The following is a 17,791-nucleotide window of genomic DNA, read 5'->3' as shown; positions in this document are numbered from 1 at the left end:
TCCTAAATATACCCATAGTCTATTATACTAACAAACACCCCATATAGTCTATTACACTAACAAACACCCTGTTGTCTATTACACTAACAAACACCCTGTTGTCTATTACACTAACAAACACCCTATATAGTCTATTACACTAACAAACACCCTGTCGTCTATTACACTAACAAACACCCTGTCGTCTATTACACTAACAAACACCCTATATAGTCTATTACACTAACAAACATCCTATAGCAGGGCTGCACAACCCTCTTCCTGGAGATCTACAGTCCTGAGGGTTTTCAGTCCAACCCTAATTTAACACACCTGATTCTACTTGTTGGCTGCTCAACAAGACCTTACCTAGCTGAATCAGATCAATTAGGGTTGGAATGAAAACCTACAGGACAGTAGATCACCAGGAAGAGGGTTGGGCAGCCCTGCTCTATACTTTATTACACTAGCAAACACCCTATATAGTATATTACGCTAACACCCTATATAGTCTGTTACACTAGCAAACACCCCGTCGTCTATTACACTAACAAACACCCTATATAGTCTGTTACACTAGCAAACACCCTATATAGTCTATTACACTAACAAACACCCTATATAGTCGATTACACTAACAAACACCCTATATAGTCTGTTATACTAGCAAACACCCTATATAGTCTATTACGCTAACACCCTATATAGTCTGTTACACTAGCAAACACCCCGTCGTCTATTACACTAACAAACACCCTATATAGTCTGTTACACTAGCAAACACCCTATATAGTCTATTACACTAACAAACACCCTATATAGTCTGTTACACTAGCAAACACCCCGTCGTCTATTACACTAACAAACACCCTATATAGTCTATTACACTAACAAACACCCTATATAGTCTATTACACTAACAAACACCCTATATAGTCAATTACACTAACAAACACCCTATATAGTCGATTACACTAACAAACATCCTGTCGTCTATTACACTAACAAACACCCTGTATAGTCTATTACACTAACAAACACCCTATATAGTCTTATTACACTAACAAACACCCTATATAGTCGATTACACTAACAAACATCCTGTCGTCTATTACACTAACAAACACCCTGTATAGTCTATTACACTAACAAACACCCTATATAGTCTTATTACACTAACAAACACCCTATATAGTCTATTACACTAACAAACACCCTATATAGTCGATTACACTAACAAACATCCTGTCGTCTATTACACTAACAAACACCCTGTATAGTCTATTACACTAACAAACACCCTATATAGTCTTATTACACTAACAAACACCCTGTATAGTCTATTACACTAACAAACACCCTATATAGTCTTATTACACTAACAAACACCCTATATAGTCTTATTACACTAACAAACACCCTATATAGTCTTATTACACTAACAAACACCCTATATAGTCGATTACACTAACAAACACCCTATATAGTCTATTACACTAACAAACACCCTATATAGTTGATTACACTAACAAACACCCTGTCGTCTATTACACTAACAAACACCCTATATAGTCTTATTACACTAACAAACACCCTATATAGTCTTATTACACTAACAAACACCCTATATAGTCGATTACACAAACACCCTGTCGTCTATTACACTAACAAACACCCTATATAGTCTTATTACACTAACAAACACCCTATATAGTCTTATTACACTAACAAACACCCTATATAGTCTATTACACTAACAAACACCCTATATAGTCGATTACACTAACAAACATCCTGTCGTCTATTACACTAACAAACACCCTGTATAGTCTATTACACTAACAAACACCCTATATAGTCTTATTACACTAACAAACACCCTATATAGTCTTATTACACTAACAAACACCCTATATAGTCGATTACACTAACAAACATCCTGTCGTCTATTACACTAACAAACACCCTGTATAGTCTATTACACTAACAAACACCCTATATAGTCGATTACACTAACAAACACCCTATATAGTCTATTACACTAACAAACACCCTATATAGTCTATTACACTAACAAACACCCTATATAGTTGATTACACTAACAAACACCCTGTCGTCTATTACACTAACAAACACCCTATATAGTCTTATTACACTAACAAACACCCTATATAGTCTTATTACACTAACAAACACCCTATATAGTCGATTACACTAACAAACACCCTGTCGTCTATTACACTAACAAACACCCTATATAGTCTTATTACACTAACAAACACCCTATATAGTCTATTACACTAACAAACACCCTATATAGTCTATTACACTAACAAACATCCTGTCGTCTATTACACTAACAAACACCCTGTATAGTCTATTACACTAACAAACACCCTATATAGTCTTATTACACTAACAAACACCCTATATAGTCTTATTACACTAACAAACACCCTATATAGTCGATTACACTAACAAACATCCTGTCGTCTATTACACTAACAAACACCCTGTATAGTCTATTACACTAACAAACACCCTATATAGTCGATTACACTAACAAACACCCTATATAGTCTATTACACTAACAAACACCCTATATAGTCGATTACACTAACAAACACCCTATATAGTCGATTACACTAACAAACACCCTATATAGTCTATTACACTAACAAACACCCTATATAGTCGATTACACTAACAAACACCCTATATAGTCGATTACACTAACAAACACCCTGTCGTCTATTACACTAACAAACACCCTATATAGTCTTATTACACTAACAAACACCCTATATAGTCTTATTACACTAACAAACACCCTATATAGTCTTATTACACTAACAAACACCCTATATAGTCTTATTACACTAACAAACACCCTATATAGTCGATTACACTAACAAACATCCTGTTGTCTATTACACTAACAAACACCCTGTATAGTCTATTACACTAACAAACACCCTATATAGTCGATTACACTAACAAACATCCTGTCGTCTATTACATTAACAATCACCCTGTATAGTTTATTAAACTAACAAACACCCTATATAGTCTATTACACTAACAAACACCCCAAATAGTCTATTACACTAATAAACACCCTATTACACTAACACCCTATTACACTAACAAACACCCTATATAGTCTATTACACTAACAAACACCCTATATAGTCTTATTACACTAACAAACACCCTATATAGTCGATTACACTAACAAACATCCTGTCGTCTATTACACTAACAAACACCCTGTATAGTCTATTACACTAACAAACACCCTATATAGTCGATTACACTAACAAACATCCTGTCGTCTATTACACTAACAAACACCCTGTATAGTCTATTACACTAACAAACACCCTATATAGTCTATTACACTAATAAACACCCTATTACACTAACACCCTATTACACTAACAAACACCCTATATAGTCTATTACATTAACAAACACCCTATATAGTCCATTACACTAACAAATACCTTGTATAGTTCATTACACTAACAAATACTCTGTATAGTCTATTACACTAACAAACACCCTATATAGTCTTATTACACTAACAAACACCCTATATAGTCTATTACGCTAACACACACCCTATATAGTCTATTACACTAACACCCTATATAGTCTATTACATTAACACCCTATATAGCCTATTACGCTAACAAACACCCTATAGTCTATTACGCTAACAAACACCCTATATAGTCTATTACGCTAACAAACACCCTGTAGTCTACTACGCTAACAAAAACCCTATATAGTCTAGAGTACTCCCAGCGCCGACAGAGATGGCTGCCTCGCTTCGCGTTCCTAGGAAACTATGCAGTATTTTTATTTTTTTTACATGTTATTTCTTACATTGGTACCCCAGGTAATCTTACATTTCATTACATACAGTCGGGAGGAACTACTGAATATAAGAGCAACGTCAACTCACCATCATTACGACCAGGAATATGACTCTCCCGAAGCGGATCCTGTGTTTTGCCTTCCACCCAGGACAATGGATCGGATCCCAGCCGGCGACCCAAAACAACGACGCCGTAAAAGGGGCAAACAAAGCGGTCTTCTGGTCAGGCTCCGGAGACGGGCACATTGCGCACCACTCCCTAGCATACTACTCGCCAATGTCCAGTCTCTTGACAACAAGGTTGATGAACTCCGAGCAAGGGTAGCATTCCAGAGAGACATCAGAGACTAACGTTCTTTGCTTCACGAAAACATGGCTCACTCGAGAGACGCTAACGGAGTCGGTGCAGCCAGCTGGTTTCTTCACGCATTGTGCCGACAGAAACAAGCATCTTTCTGGTAAGAAGAGCCTTATGATTAACGAGACTTGGTGTGATCATAACAACATACAGGAACTCAAGTCCTTCTGTTCACCTGACTTATAATTCCTCACAATCAAATGTCGACCGCATTATCTACCAAGTGAATTCTCTTCGATTATAATCACAGCAGTATATATTCCCCCCCAAGCAGACACATCGACGGCCCTGAACTAACTTTATTTGACTCTATGTAAACTGGAAACCACATATCCTGATTTTATTTATTCGTTATTTTACCAGGTAAGTTGACTGAGAACACGTTCTCATTTGCAGCAACGACCTGGGGAATAGTTACAGGGGAGAGGAGGGGATGAATGAGCCAATTGTAAACTGGGGATTATTAAGTGACCAGATTAGGAATTTAGCCAGGACACCGGGGTTAACACCCCTACTCTTACGATAAGTGCCATGGGTTCTTTAATGACCTCAGAGAGTCAGGACACCCGTTTAACGTCCCATCTGAAAAACGGCACCCTACACAGGGCAGTGTCCCCAATCACTGCCCTCGGGCATTGAGATATTTTTTTAGACCAGAGGAAAGAGTGCCTCCTACTGGCCCTCCAACACCACTTCCAGCAGTATCTGGTCTCCCATCCAGGAACTGACCAGTACCAACCCTGCTTAGCTTCAGAAGAAAGCCAGCAGTGGTATGCAGGGTGGTATGCTGCTGGCTGAGGCTGCATTCATTGTTGCTGGGAATTTTGACAAGGCTAATCTGAAAACAAGACTCCCTAAATTCTATCAGCATATCGATTGTGCTACCAGGGCTGGTAAAACCATGGATCATTGTTATTCTAACTTCCGCGATGCATATAAAGCCCTCCACGCCCTCCTTTCAGAAAAGCTGACCACGACTCCATTTTGTTGCTTCCAGCCTACAGACAGAAACTAAAACAAGAAGCTCCCACGCTCAGGTCTGTTCAACGCTGGTCCGACCAATCTGATTCCACGCTTCGAGACTGCTTTGATCACGTGGATTGGGATATGTTCCGCATTGCGTCCAACAACAACATTGACGAATACGCTGACCGAGTTCATTAGAAAGTGCATCGGCGATGTTATACCCACAGCAACGATTAAAACATTCCCAAACCAGAAACCGTGGATTGATGGCAGCATTCGCGCGAAACTGAAAGCGCAAACCACTGCTTTTAACCAGGGCAAGGTGACCGGAAACATGACCGAATACAAACAGTGTAGCTATTCCTTCCGCAAGGCAATCAAACAAGCTAAGTGTCAGTATAGAGACAAAGTAGAGTCGCAATTCAACGGCTCAGACACAAGAGGTATGTGGCAGGGGCTACAGTCAATCACGGATTACAAAAATAAAACCAGCCCCGTCGCGGACCAGGATGTCTTGCGTGAGTAAAACATTTAAACATGTTAACCCTCGCAAGGCTACAGGCCCAGACGGCATCCCCAGCCGCGTCCTCAGAGCATGCGCAGACCAGCTGGCTGATGTGTTTACGGACATATTCAATCAATCCTTATCCCAGTCTGCTGTTCCCGCATGCTTCAAGAGGGCCACCATTGTTCCTGTTCCCAAGAAAGCTAAGGTAACTGAGCTAAACGACTACCGCCCCTTGGCACTCACTTCCGTCATCATGAAGTGCTTTGAGAGACTAGTCAAGGACCATATCACCTCAACCCTACCTGACACCCTAGACTCACTCCAATTTTCTTACCGCCCCAATAGGTCCACAGACGACGCAATCGCAACCACACTGCACACTGCCCTAACCCATCTGGACAAGAGGAATACCTATGTAAGAATGCTGTTCATCGACTACAGCTCAGCATTTAACACCATAGTACCCTCCAAACTCGTCATCAAGCTCGAGACCCTGGGTCTCGACCCCGCCCTGTGCAACTGGGTACTGGACTTCCTGACGGGCTGCCCCCAGGTGGTGAGGGTAGGTAACAACATCTCCACCCCGCTGATCCTCAACACTGGGGCCCCACAAGGGTGCTTTCTGAGCCCTCTCCTGTACTCCCTGTTCACCCACGACTGCGTGGCCATGCACACCTCCAACTCAATCATCAAGTTTGCGGACGACACTACAGTGGTAGGCTTGATTACCAACAACGACGAGACGGCCTACGGGGAGGAGGTGAGGGCCCTCGGAGTGTGGTGTCCGGAAAATAACCTCACACTCAATGTCAACAAAACAAAGAAGATGATTGTGGACTTCAGGAAACAGCAGAGGGAGCACCCCCCTATCCACATCGACGGGACAGTAGTGGAGAGGGTAGTAAGTTTTAAGTTCCTCGGCGCACACATCACTTTTGGCTTGTCACCAAAAGCACTCACAAACTTCTACAGATGCACAATCGAGAGCATCCTGTCGGGCTGTATCACCGCCTGGTACGGCACAACCGTAAAGCTCTCCAGAGGGTACCTTCCCTCCAGGATACCTACACCACCAGATGTCACAGGAAGGCCATAAAGATCATCAAGGACAACAACCACCCGAGCCACTGCCTGTTCACCCCGCTATCATCCAGAAGGCGAGGTCAGTACAGGTGCATCAAAGCTGGGACCGAGAGACTGAAAAACAGCTTCTATCTCAAGGCCATCAGACTGTTAAACATCCACCACTAACATTGAGTGGCTGCTGCCAACATACTGACTAGACTCCAGCCACTTTAATAATGGAAATTGATGTAAAAAATGTTATCACTAGCCACTTTAAACAATGCCACTTAATACAATGTTTACATACCCTACATTACTCATCTCATATGTATATACTGTACTCTATACCATTTACTGCATCTTGCCTATGCCGTTCTGTACCATCACTCATTCATATATCTTTATGTACATATTCTTTATTCCTTTACACTTGTGTGTATAAGGTAGTAGTTGTGGAATTGTTAGGTTAGATTACTCGTTGGTTATTACTGCATTGTCAACTAAAAGCACAAGCATTTCGCTACACTCGCATTAACAACTGCTAACCATGTGTATGTGACAAATAAAATTTGATTTGATTTACACTAACAAACACCCTATATATTCTATTACACTAACAAACACCCTGTCATGTATTACACTAACAAACACCCTGTAGTCTATTACACTAACAAACACCCTGTAGTATATTATGCTAACAAACCCCCAGGTGGTGATAGTCTATAGTCTATTACACTAACAAACACCTTATATAGTCTATTACACTAACAAACACCCTGTCGTCTATTACGCTAACAAACACCCTGTCGTCTATTACGCTAACAAACGCCCTGTAGTCTATTACACTAACAAACACCTTGTCGTCTATTACACTAACAAACACCATGTAGTCTATTACGCTAACAAACACCCTATATAGTCTATTACACTAACAAACACCGTATATAGTCTATTACACTAACAAACACCTACTGACTTATCATACCTGACTTAATTTTACCCACATCATATGTCCACCATGATGGGTTTAACAACAATGAAGTCATTCTGTAATTACAGTATAGGGCTGAAACGTTGTGGGGATTGATAAACACTCTGGGCCATACTTGCAAAAAATAGAAAAAGTTAAAGGTTAAGTTTAAGTGACCAACTGATTAGCGTAATAGGTTAGCATAGGGATACATTTGCAAGCTTATGTAATGGAAACAGCTGACATGTAGCCTTTGCTCACATGCCACTATGTCAACGATTTTAATTGGCTGATGCTTAAACTTAACCTTGAACTTAAACCTGTTCTAATGTTCGTAAGTATGGCCTCCACTTGCTGAAAGTGTGTTTATTATACGTGTGTGCGACTGTGTGTGTACGTACCAGAGGGAGTGTATGTCTGTGTAATCTGTATCACCTGTCTCTTCCAGGAGGAGGAGGGTCCAGAGGTGCTGCTGGTGAAGGAGGAGGGGTGTGAGGAGGGTCTGGGGAACACTGAGGGGACCATGATCATGGAGGACAACCAAACTACACCTCCTGAACCCACAGAGGAACCAGCTGAGCAGCACAGGACCACACACAGTCTCACTGAGGTGAGCCCACTGTAAACTACTGTCTGAATGGTATTAGGTCAGGGCCCATATCCACATAGCTTCTCAAAGTAGGAGTGCTGATCTAGGATCAGTTTAGCCTTTTAGATCATAATAATAACAAATCAAATGTATTTATATAGCCCTTTGTACATCAGCTGATATCTCAAAGTGCTGTACAGAAACCCAGCCTAAAACCCCAAACAGCAAGCAATGCAGGTGTTGAAGCACGTTGTCTAGAAAAAACTCCCAAGAAAGGCCAAAACCTAGGAAGAAACCTAGAGAGGAACCAGGCTATGTGGGGTGGCCAGTCCTCTTCTGGCTGTGCCGGGTGGAGATTATAACAGAACATGGCCAAGATGTTCAAATGTTTATAAATGACCAACATGGTCCAATAAGAATAAGGCAGAACAGTTGAAACTGGAGCAGCAGCACGGCCAGGTGGACTGGGGACAGCAAGGAGTCATCATGTCAGGTAGCCCTGATGCATGGTCCTAGGGCTCAGGTCCTCCGAGAGAGAGAAAGAAAGAGAGAATTAGAGAGAGCACACTTAAATTCACACAGGACACTGAATAGGACAGGAGAAGTACTTGAGATATAAAAAACTGACCCTAGCCCCCCGACACATAAAGTACTGCAGCATAAATACTGGAGGCCGAGACAGGAGGGGTCAGGAGACACTCCAGAGCCTTTCCGTTCACCTTCACACTCCTGGGCCAGACTACACTCAATCATATGACCCACTGAAGAGATGAGTCTTCAGTAAAGACTTAAAGGTTGAGACCGAGTTTGCGCCTCTCACATGGGTAGGCAGACCATTCCATAAAAATTGAGCTCTATAGGAGAAAGCCCTGCCTCCAGCTGTTTGCTTAGAAATTCTAGGGACAATTAGGAGGCCTGCGTTCTGTGACCGTAGAGTACGTGTAGGTATATACGGCAGGACCAAATCAGAGAGATAGGTAGGAGCAAGCCCATGTAATGCTTTGTAGGTTAGCAGTAAAACCTTGAAATCAGCCCTTGCCTTGACAGGAAGCCAGTGTAGGGAGGCTAGCACTGGAGTAATATTATCAAACTGTTTGGTTCTAGTCAGGATTCTAGCAGCCGTATTTAGCACTAACTGAAGTTTATTTAGTGCTTTATCCGGGTAGCCGGAAAGTAGAGCATTGCAGTAGTCTAACCTAGAAGTAACAAAAGCATGGATTCATTTTTCTGCATCATTTTTGGACAGAAAGTTTCTGATTTTTTGCAATATTACGTAGATGGAAAAAGCTGTCCTTGAAACAGTCTTGATATGTTCGTCAAAAGAGAGATCAGGGTCCAGAGTAACGCAGAGGTCCTTCACAGTTTTATTTGAGACGACTGTACAACCATTAAGATTAATTGTCAGATTCAACAGAAGATCTCTTTGTTTCTTGGGACCTAAAACAAGCATCTCTGTTTTGTCCGAGTTTAAAAGTAGAAAGTTTCCAGCCATCCACTTCCTTATGTCTGAAACACAGGCTTCTAGCGAGGGCAATTTTGGGGCTTCACCATGTTTCATTGAAATGTACAGCTGTGTGTCAGCCGCATAGCAGTGAAAGTTAACATGTTTTCGAATGACATCCCAAGAGGGAAAATATATAGTGAAAACAATAGTGGTTCTAAAACAGAACCTTGAGGAACACCGAAATGTACAGTTGATTTGTCAGAGGACAAACCATTCACAGAGTCAAACTGATATCTTTCCGACAGATAAGATCTAAACCAGGCCAGAACTTGTCAGTGTAGACCAATTTGGGTTTCCAATCTCTCCAAAAGAATGTGGTGATCGATGGTATCAAAAGCAGCACTAAGGTCTAGGAGCACGAGGTCAGATGCAGAGCCTCGGTCTTATGCCATTAAAAGGTAATTTACCACCTTCACAGTGCTATGATGGGGTCTAAAACCAGACTGAAGCATTTCGTATACATTTTTTTTTTTTTTATTATTATTTTTTATTTTACCCCTTTTTCGTGGTATCCAATTGTTGTAGTAGCTACTATCTTGTCTCATCGCTACAACTCCCATACGGGCTCGGGAGAGACGAAGGTTGAAAGTCATGCGTCCTCCGATACACAACCCAACCAAGCCGCACTGCTTCTTAACACAGCACGCATCCAACCCGGAAGCCAGCCGCACCAATGCGCCGGAGGAAACACCGTGCACCTGGCCACCTTGGTTAGCGGGCTGGGCACACTGCGCCCAGCCCGCCACAGGAGTCGCTGGTGCGCGATGAGACAAGGACACCCCTACTGACCAAGCCCTCCCTAACCCGGGCGACGCTAGGCCAATTGTGCGTCGCCCCATGGACCTCCCGGTCGCGGCCGGTTACGACAGAGCCTGGGCGCGAACCCAGGGACTCTGATGGCACATCTGGCGCTGCAGTACGCGCCGCCCATCTGGCGCCGCCCTTAACCACTGCGCCACCCGGGATGCTCGTATACATTGTTTGTCTTCAGGAAGGCAGTGATTTGCTGCGCAACAGCCTTTTCTAAAATGTTTGAGAGGAATGGAAGATTCGATATAGGCCGATAGTTTTTATATTTTCTGGGTCAAGGTTTGGCTTTATTACTGCCACTTTTAGTGAGTTTGGTACACATCCAGTGGATAGAGAGCCGTTTATGTTCAACATAGTAGGGCCAAGCACAGGAAGCAGCTCTTTCAGTAGTTTAGTTGGAATAGGGTCCAATATGCAGCTTGAAGGTTTAGAGGCAATGATTATTTTCATCATTGTGTCAAATGATATAGTACTGAAACACTTGAGTGTCTCTCTTGATCCTAGGTCCTGGCAGAGTTGTGCAGACTCAGGACAACTGATCTTTGAAGGAATACGCAGATTTAAAGAGGAGCCCGTAATTTGCTTTCTAATAATCATGATATTTTCCTCAAAGAACACTATGTAGACAGGTGGGGACCAGGGCCCGTAGTTATCCAACTGCCTGAAATTTCAGTTTTGCAAATTTGGTCCTAATTTTACACATAGGAGTAAGAGCCGGTTATCAACATTCCTATCTCAAGGTGTATTTAAGAGAGCTCAAGAGGTATCCTAACCAGTTAGGAGTTGCCAGAAGATGGCTGCATTGAGACGATGATAAGCACACACATTTTTAACAAACATATGGTAATGACAATTTAATCAAAAGATACCGGTTAGATAGAGATTTTATACTTTGTGACTGACCTTGTCTGTGATGCTATTTCTCCATCTATGAAAAATACACTGTGTACAAAACATTAAGAACAGCTTCCCAAAATGGAGTTTTGCCTTCAGAACAGCCTCAATTTGTCAGGGCATGGACTCAACAAGGTATCGAAAGTGTTCCTCAGGGATACTGGCCCATGTTGACTCCAATGCTTCCATCAGTTGTGGCAAGTTGGCTGGATGTCCTTTTGGTGGTAGACCATACTTGATACACACAGGAAACTGTATCAAACTGTACCCCTTCAAAGGCACTTCAATATTTTGTCTTGCCCATTCACCCTCTGAATGGCACACATACACAATCCATGCCTCAAGGCTTTAAAATGTTTTTTTTTTTTTTACATGTTTCCTCCCCTTCATCTGATTGAAGTGGATTTAACAAATGACTTGAATAAGGGATCATAGCTTTCACCTGGTCAGTCTGTCATGGAAAGAGCAAGTATTCATAATGTTTTGTACACTCAACGTATGATTATTTATTAGCCTAGTGGTTGTTAGTATTTAGGCATATCATGTGAATGAAACCTCGTGAAATCATTGTCAAAAGCGCAGGCCTACATGGGAATACTGTTGCATGTAGGTCTAGATTATATATCTATATATAGAAATATCAATACATTATTTCAACAACTCTAAAGCAATTTCCTGTCTATGGCACCGGAACCAATGACTCACTGCCCTTTTATATTATCAAGACACCTGCTGATATCTCTGGTTAGGAAATAACTGGTTAGGAAAGCTGATAACTCTTAACTGGTTAGGAAAGCTCATGAGGTCCCCTAGATATCGGTCAAATAGGTGGGACTCATAACTAAAGAGGCTTCAAGCATAGCTTTTATTTTTACCCATAAGAGTAGAAGTAAAATGTCTCTCTTCTCAGCACTTACGACCAATTTTCTACTCTGAGGCTTTGTGGATATGGCCCCTGTTCTTGATTAATTGTGTCTTAAGTGAGGGATCATGTCTTTGAAGTATCAAACCATTAAAGAGTGTCAGAAAGTAAAATCAACTAACACGCTTGCAAAGTATCACATCAACTAACATGCTTGCATAGTACTCATATCAATCCCTCATTGCCCAATCAGAAGATGCTCCATAGCAGGGTGCTGATATCAGATTTCTTGATGCAACATCCTCTCACTCTGTATCTCTTACAGTCAGTAGACATGGAGGATGGGAAGCCTGATCTGTTGCTGATTAAAGAGGAGACAATAGAAGACAGACCAGAGAGTATTGATTTGCGTGAACTTAAGATGGGGGAGCAAGGTAAGGGAGAAATACATATAGCCTACATACAGTAATATATCTTCAATGGGAATAGTGATGCACCTGGCTTATTTTATATTTTTCTTCATTCATTCATGAAATCAATACAACTTATGTTTACATACAAAAACACACATATTGTATGAACTTCTCCGGGTAATTGACAAAAAAAACTGCATATGTAGAATTCTCTATTCGCCATGTTTGTAAAGTCTATTTTGTAACCTTTTCTTGCAGGTGGCTGGCTGGAGGCAAACAGAGGAGACTGGGTGGCCATCTTGGATTCCCAGACTGGTGCAGCCAAGGACCCAGGGGACAAAATCACTGACCAGTCCAGGACCAGAGGTGACTTAGTGGAGGTCAGTGGATGGGACAGCGTCCTCAAGTCTGGAGTGGGGAACAACACCTTTAACCACAACCAGAAACAGACAGTCGAACAAAAAACAACAACCAAACTTAGTCGCCATGACAACAGACTGGCTGAGACCAGGACAAGGGGTAGATTTGGTCTGCAGGGACGGGGAGGTGTCCGTATGCGACAGAAGAGGACAGACACAGACTCTGCTAGCGATGCTCCGTCCTGCTCCTATAGTTGTGATTCAGAGAGACAGATTGGGCCTCAGGTTAACCCCCTAACAGGTGCTGCCTTCAGCCTGCCTTCTATAGGATCTATAAACTGGAACATGGACCCTGCGACAACACAGACTCTCCCTGGCCTTCATCCTCCTCACACTCTCCTTATGTTAAACCAGACCTCAGACAATGCCACTGCCTCAACACTAAATGGCTACACAAGCCCATTGACAAATGACAGTAGTAGTAATGCTATCAGCAGATCTGGTGGCAAAGAGAAGCGCTTCCCGTGTTCATTCTGTGGGAAAGCCTTCAGTTTCCCCAAACAGGTGGAGATCCACCAGAGGATGCACACAGGGGAGAAACCGTTCAGCTGTCATATTTGCCGGGCCAGTTTCTCCCAATTGTCCAACTTGAAGAGGCACCAGAGGGTCCACACAGGGGAAAAGCCTTACAGCTGCCCCCAGTGTGAGAAGAGGTTCTCCCACCAGCACCATCTGAAGATACACCTGAAGGTCCACACGGGGGAAAGGCCTGTACGCACTGGGGAAAGAGTTTCTCGGAGAGGAGCTACCTCAGGATACACCAGCAGAAAATGCACACGGACAACGTATAGTGTATAGTAAGTGATACAGAATTTGTCACTTAAAAAAAAGCCAAAAACAAATAAAGTATGTCTTCTCTTTCAGGGTCCTGTCTAATGCCTGGTGACTGGGTTCCTACAAGGCCTGGGCCTGAATCTGGGTTTAGCCTTCCTCAGTTACCCCACCAATACAGACAGGGTCAGGATGGGCATTCACCACAAGAGGTACCTAGCCTATAACACAGCAAGCACACAATGCCAACAACACCCAAACAATGACTAGAGGTCAAGGAGGGAGCTCAAAGACTAACCACCTGAGCGTGGCTCCTGCTTCTACCTCCTCTGATGTCATTGGGTCACATCATGGGAGGCCGAGCATTAGGACGGACACAGACAAGCCGAATGCCTGCCTCACGTGTGTAAAGCGCTTTGCTGAGGTGAACTATGTGAAGAAGCACCAGACCGTTCACACTAAGGATAAGCCCTTCAAGTGCAAACTGAGTAACATTATCAGACATAGGAGTGTCCACAATGGTGAGAAATCGTAGCAGTTTGTCTTCAGATGTACACATGGGATATCTGGGAACCATTCTTTAGCTGACATATTATAATTATCATGTGAAGTGTCTTGGGGTAAGAGGGTAATTAACAAAGATTTTATGAATTATGTGGTTAACTTGTCATTTAAAATAGGCTTGTGTACCTGTTTTTAGAGAGACTAGGCTAGAATAAAGGACAGTTTAATATTGACCTTACTGAGGTGATGTAGATGGAATAAAGTAATTATTATTTTCTACTGTATTCTTGCTAAACACACTGTTCTTGCTAAACAAGTCTGCGCTCAGCTTGAAAGATCCTGATCATAGGAGACTTGATGTGTAATGTAATAAGCAGTACCTTATTTCAAAGAACAGCGTAAATAACTTTTTCATTTAACCACACCCTTTGAGCTATGACGCCAACCAATAAGATGCTTTCTCTTCAGTGTAAACAGAAGTGGGTGCGGCTAGGCGACAAGGTGGAAGCGGATGTGGAACTTGAATCGGATGGCGGTGTAAAAAAGGATGAGTGGATTTTTGTCCAAAAGAATGGGAAAAGGAGAAAAAATTGTGGATTCTGATCATATCCCATTTTATCTGATATTCCTGCGGTTTTTGGAAAAACAAATGTAGGCCTATGCCAGACTTGGTGAATCCGTCTCCATGTAGTGCGTTTCTGCTGATCAGAAAAGGCGTGTCTCAACCAAATGTATGAATATAATGTGTCTTGCATTGATGTGCCACCTGTCAAAAGGAGTCATTTTTGGAGTCTTGGAAGAAGTCGACATTGCTCTACTGAGGAATGAATCGTATGGTAAATGACATGAAGGAGAAGAGTTTGTCTGTCCTTGTTTTTTGTGTCTCCCAAACCAAGTGCAGCTGTGATATGCTTGCTATCCTGTGAGATCCTTTATATACAGACTAATTAATAAAGTGATGGAGAAGCTACTCATGACAAAAGGTTAAAAAAAATAATAATTGAATCACTTCCTGAATTGCAGTAGCGGTGCGTGGGTAAAATCAACAGGGAAGCCAATCTAGGGGGAAAATGCCATATTACATCCTCTGTGTTGTGATAATTGTTTACTCTAAGAAAACCAATGGTCCAAACCTAATTTCTCTATCGTAATCTTTTTAAAAGTTATTGGAGCTTTTACCCTTGTAAAATGGCCAATTTTGAGACATTATTATCTAATTTTAGTAAACGCTTTTCACAGTAAATTCAGCTTGTCATGTTAATTCCTCAAAAGTCACTGCTGTCAACAGAGCGTGCTGTTTATTATCAGACGTTTTACGTTTCCGAAATGTACATTTTTTATTTATTTTATTTCATCTTTATTTAGACCAGCTGAGAAAAAGTTCTCATTTACAACTGCGACCTGGCCAAGATAAAGCAAAGCATTGCGACAAAAACAACAACACAGAGTTACACATGGGATAAACAAACATACAGTCAATAACACAATAGAAAAATATGTATACAGTGTGTGCAAATGAAGTAAGGAGGTAAGGCAATAAATAGGCCAATAGTGGCAAAGTAATTACAATTTAGCAATTTACACGAGTGATAAGTGTGCAGATGAGGATGTGCAAGTAGAAATACTGGTGTGCAAAAGAGCAGAAAAACAAATATGGGGATGAGGTAGGTAGTTGGTTGGATGGGCTATATACAGATGGGCTGTGTACAGCTGCAGCGATCGGTAAGCTGCTTTGACAGCTGACGCTTAAAGTTAGTGAGGAAGATACAGTTTAGGTCGGAAGTTTACATACACTTCGGTTGGAGTCATTAAAACTTGTTTTTCAACCACTCCACAAATGTCTTGTTATTATCAAACTATAGTTTTGGCAAGTCGGTTAGGACATCTACTTTGTACATGACACAAGTCATTTTTCCTACAATTGTTTACAGACAGATTATTTCACTTATAATTCACTTATTAACAATTACAGTGGGTCAGAAGTTTACATACACTGAGTTGACTGTGCCTTTAAACAGCTTGGAAAATTCCAGAAAATTATGTCATGGCTTTAGAAGCTTCTGATAGGCTAATTGACATAATTTGAGTCAATTGGAGGTGTGCCTGTGGATGTATTTCAAGGCCTACCTTCAAACTCATTGTCTCTTTGCTTGACATCATAGGAAAATCAAAAGAAATCAGCCAAGACCTCAGAAAAACAATTGTAGACCTCCACAAGTCTGGTTCATCCTTGGGAGCAATTTCCAAACGACTGAAGGTACCACGTTCATCTGTACAAACAATAGTACGCAGGTGTAAACACCATGGGACCACGCAGCGTTCATACCACTCAGGAAGGACACGCGTCCTGTCTCCTAGATATGAACGTACTTTGGTGCGAAAAGTGCAAATCAATCCCAGAACAACAGCAAAGGACCTTGTGAAGATGCTGGAGGAAACAGTTACAAATGTATCTATATCCACAGTAAAACAAATCTTATATTATTTTATTTACCTTTATTTAACAAGGCAAGTCAGTTAAGAACAAATTATTATTTTCAATGACGGCCTAGGAACAGTGGGTTAACTGCCTTGTTCTGGGGCAGAACGACAGATGTTTTACCTTGTCAGCTCAGGGATTTGATCTTGCAACAAAAATAGAACTGTTAGACCATAATGACCATCGTTATCTTAGGAGGAAAAAGGGGGAGGCTTGCAAGCCGAAGAACAGCATCCCAACCGTGAAGCACAGAGGTGGCAGCATCATGCTTTGGGGGTGCTTTGCTGCACGAGGGACTGGTGCACTTCACAAAATAGATGGCATCATGAGGATGGAAAATTGTGGATATATTGAAGCAACATCGCAAGACATCAGTCAGGAAGTTAAAGCTTGGTCGAAAATGGGTCTTCCAAATGGACAATGACCCCAAGCATACTTCCAAAGTTGTGGAAAAACGGCTTAAGGACAACAAAGTCAAGGTATTGGAGTGGCCATCATTAAGCCCTGAACTCAACCCTATAGGAAATGTGTGGGTAGAACTGAAAAAGCATGTGCGAGCAAGGAGGCCTACAAACCTGACTCAGTTACACCAGGAGGACAGAGCTGAGTGTATGTAAACTTCTGACCCACTGGGAATGTGATGAAAGAAATAAAAGCTGAAATAAATCACTCTACTATTATTCTGACATTTCACATTCTTAAAATGAAATGGTGATCCTAACTGACCTAAGACAGGACATTTTTTTACTAGGATTAAATGTCAGGAATTGTGAAAAACTGAGTTTAAATGTATTTGGCTAAGGTGTATGTAAACT

At 41.7% G+C, this 17,791-nt stretch overlaps 1 protein-coding gene across 1 annotated transcript; it reads left to right on the top strand.

The window, feature by feature from the left end:
- Positions 1–6,725: 6,725 nt before the first annotated feature.
- LOC118941334 (uncharacterized) lies at positions 6,726–15,740 on the top strand. Its single transcript, XM_090210588.1, has 5 exons — positions 6,726–6,858; positions 8,180–8,341; positions 12,716–12,824; positions 13,062–14,007; positions 14,087–15,740. The coding sequence occupies exons 2-5, from the start codon at positions 8,255–8,257 to the stop codon at positions 14,106–14,108; spliced, it is 1,164 nt and encodes a 387-aa protein (XP_090066714.1). The 5' UTR covers positions 6,726–6,858; positions 8,180–8,254; the 3' UTR covers positions 14,109–15,740.
- The last annotated feature ends 2,051 nt before the right edge of the window (positions 15,741–17,791 follow it).

Source organism: Oncorhynchus mykiss, chromosome 19, assembly GCF_057628025.1.
Source record: "Oncorhynchus mykiss isolate SJ-2025 chromosome 19, ASM5762802v1, whole genome shotgun sequence".
Lineage (NCBI taxonomy): Eukaryota > Metazoa > Chordata > Actinopteri > Salmoniformes > Salmonidae > Oncorhynchus > Oncorhynchus mykiss.
This window is presented reverse-complemented; position numbering and strand designations above follow the sequence as displayed.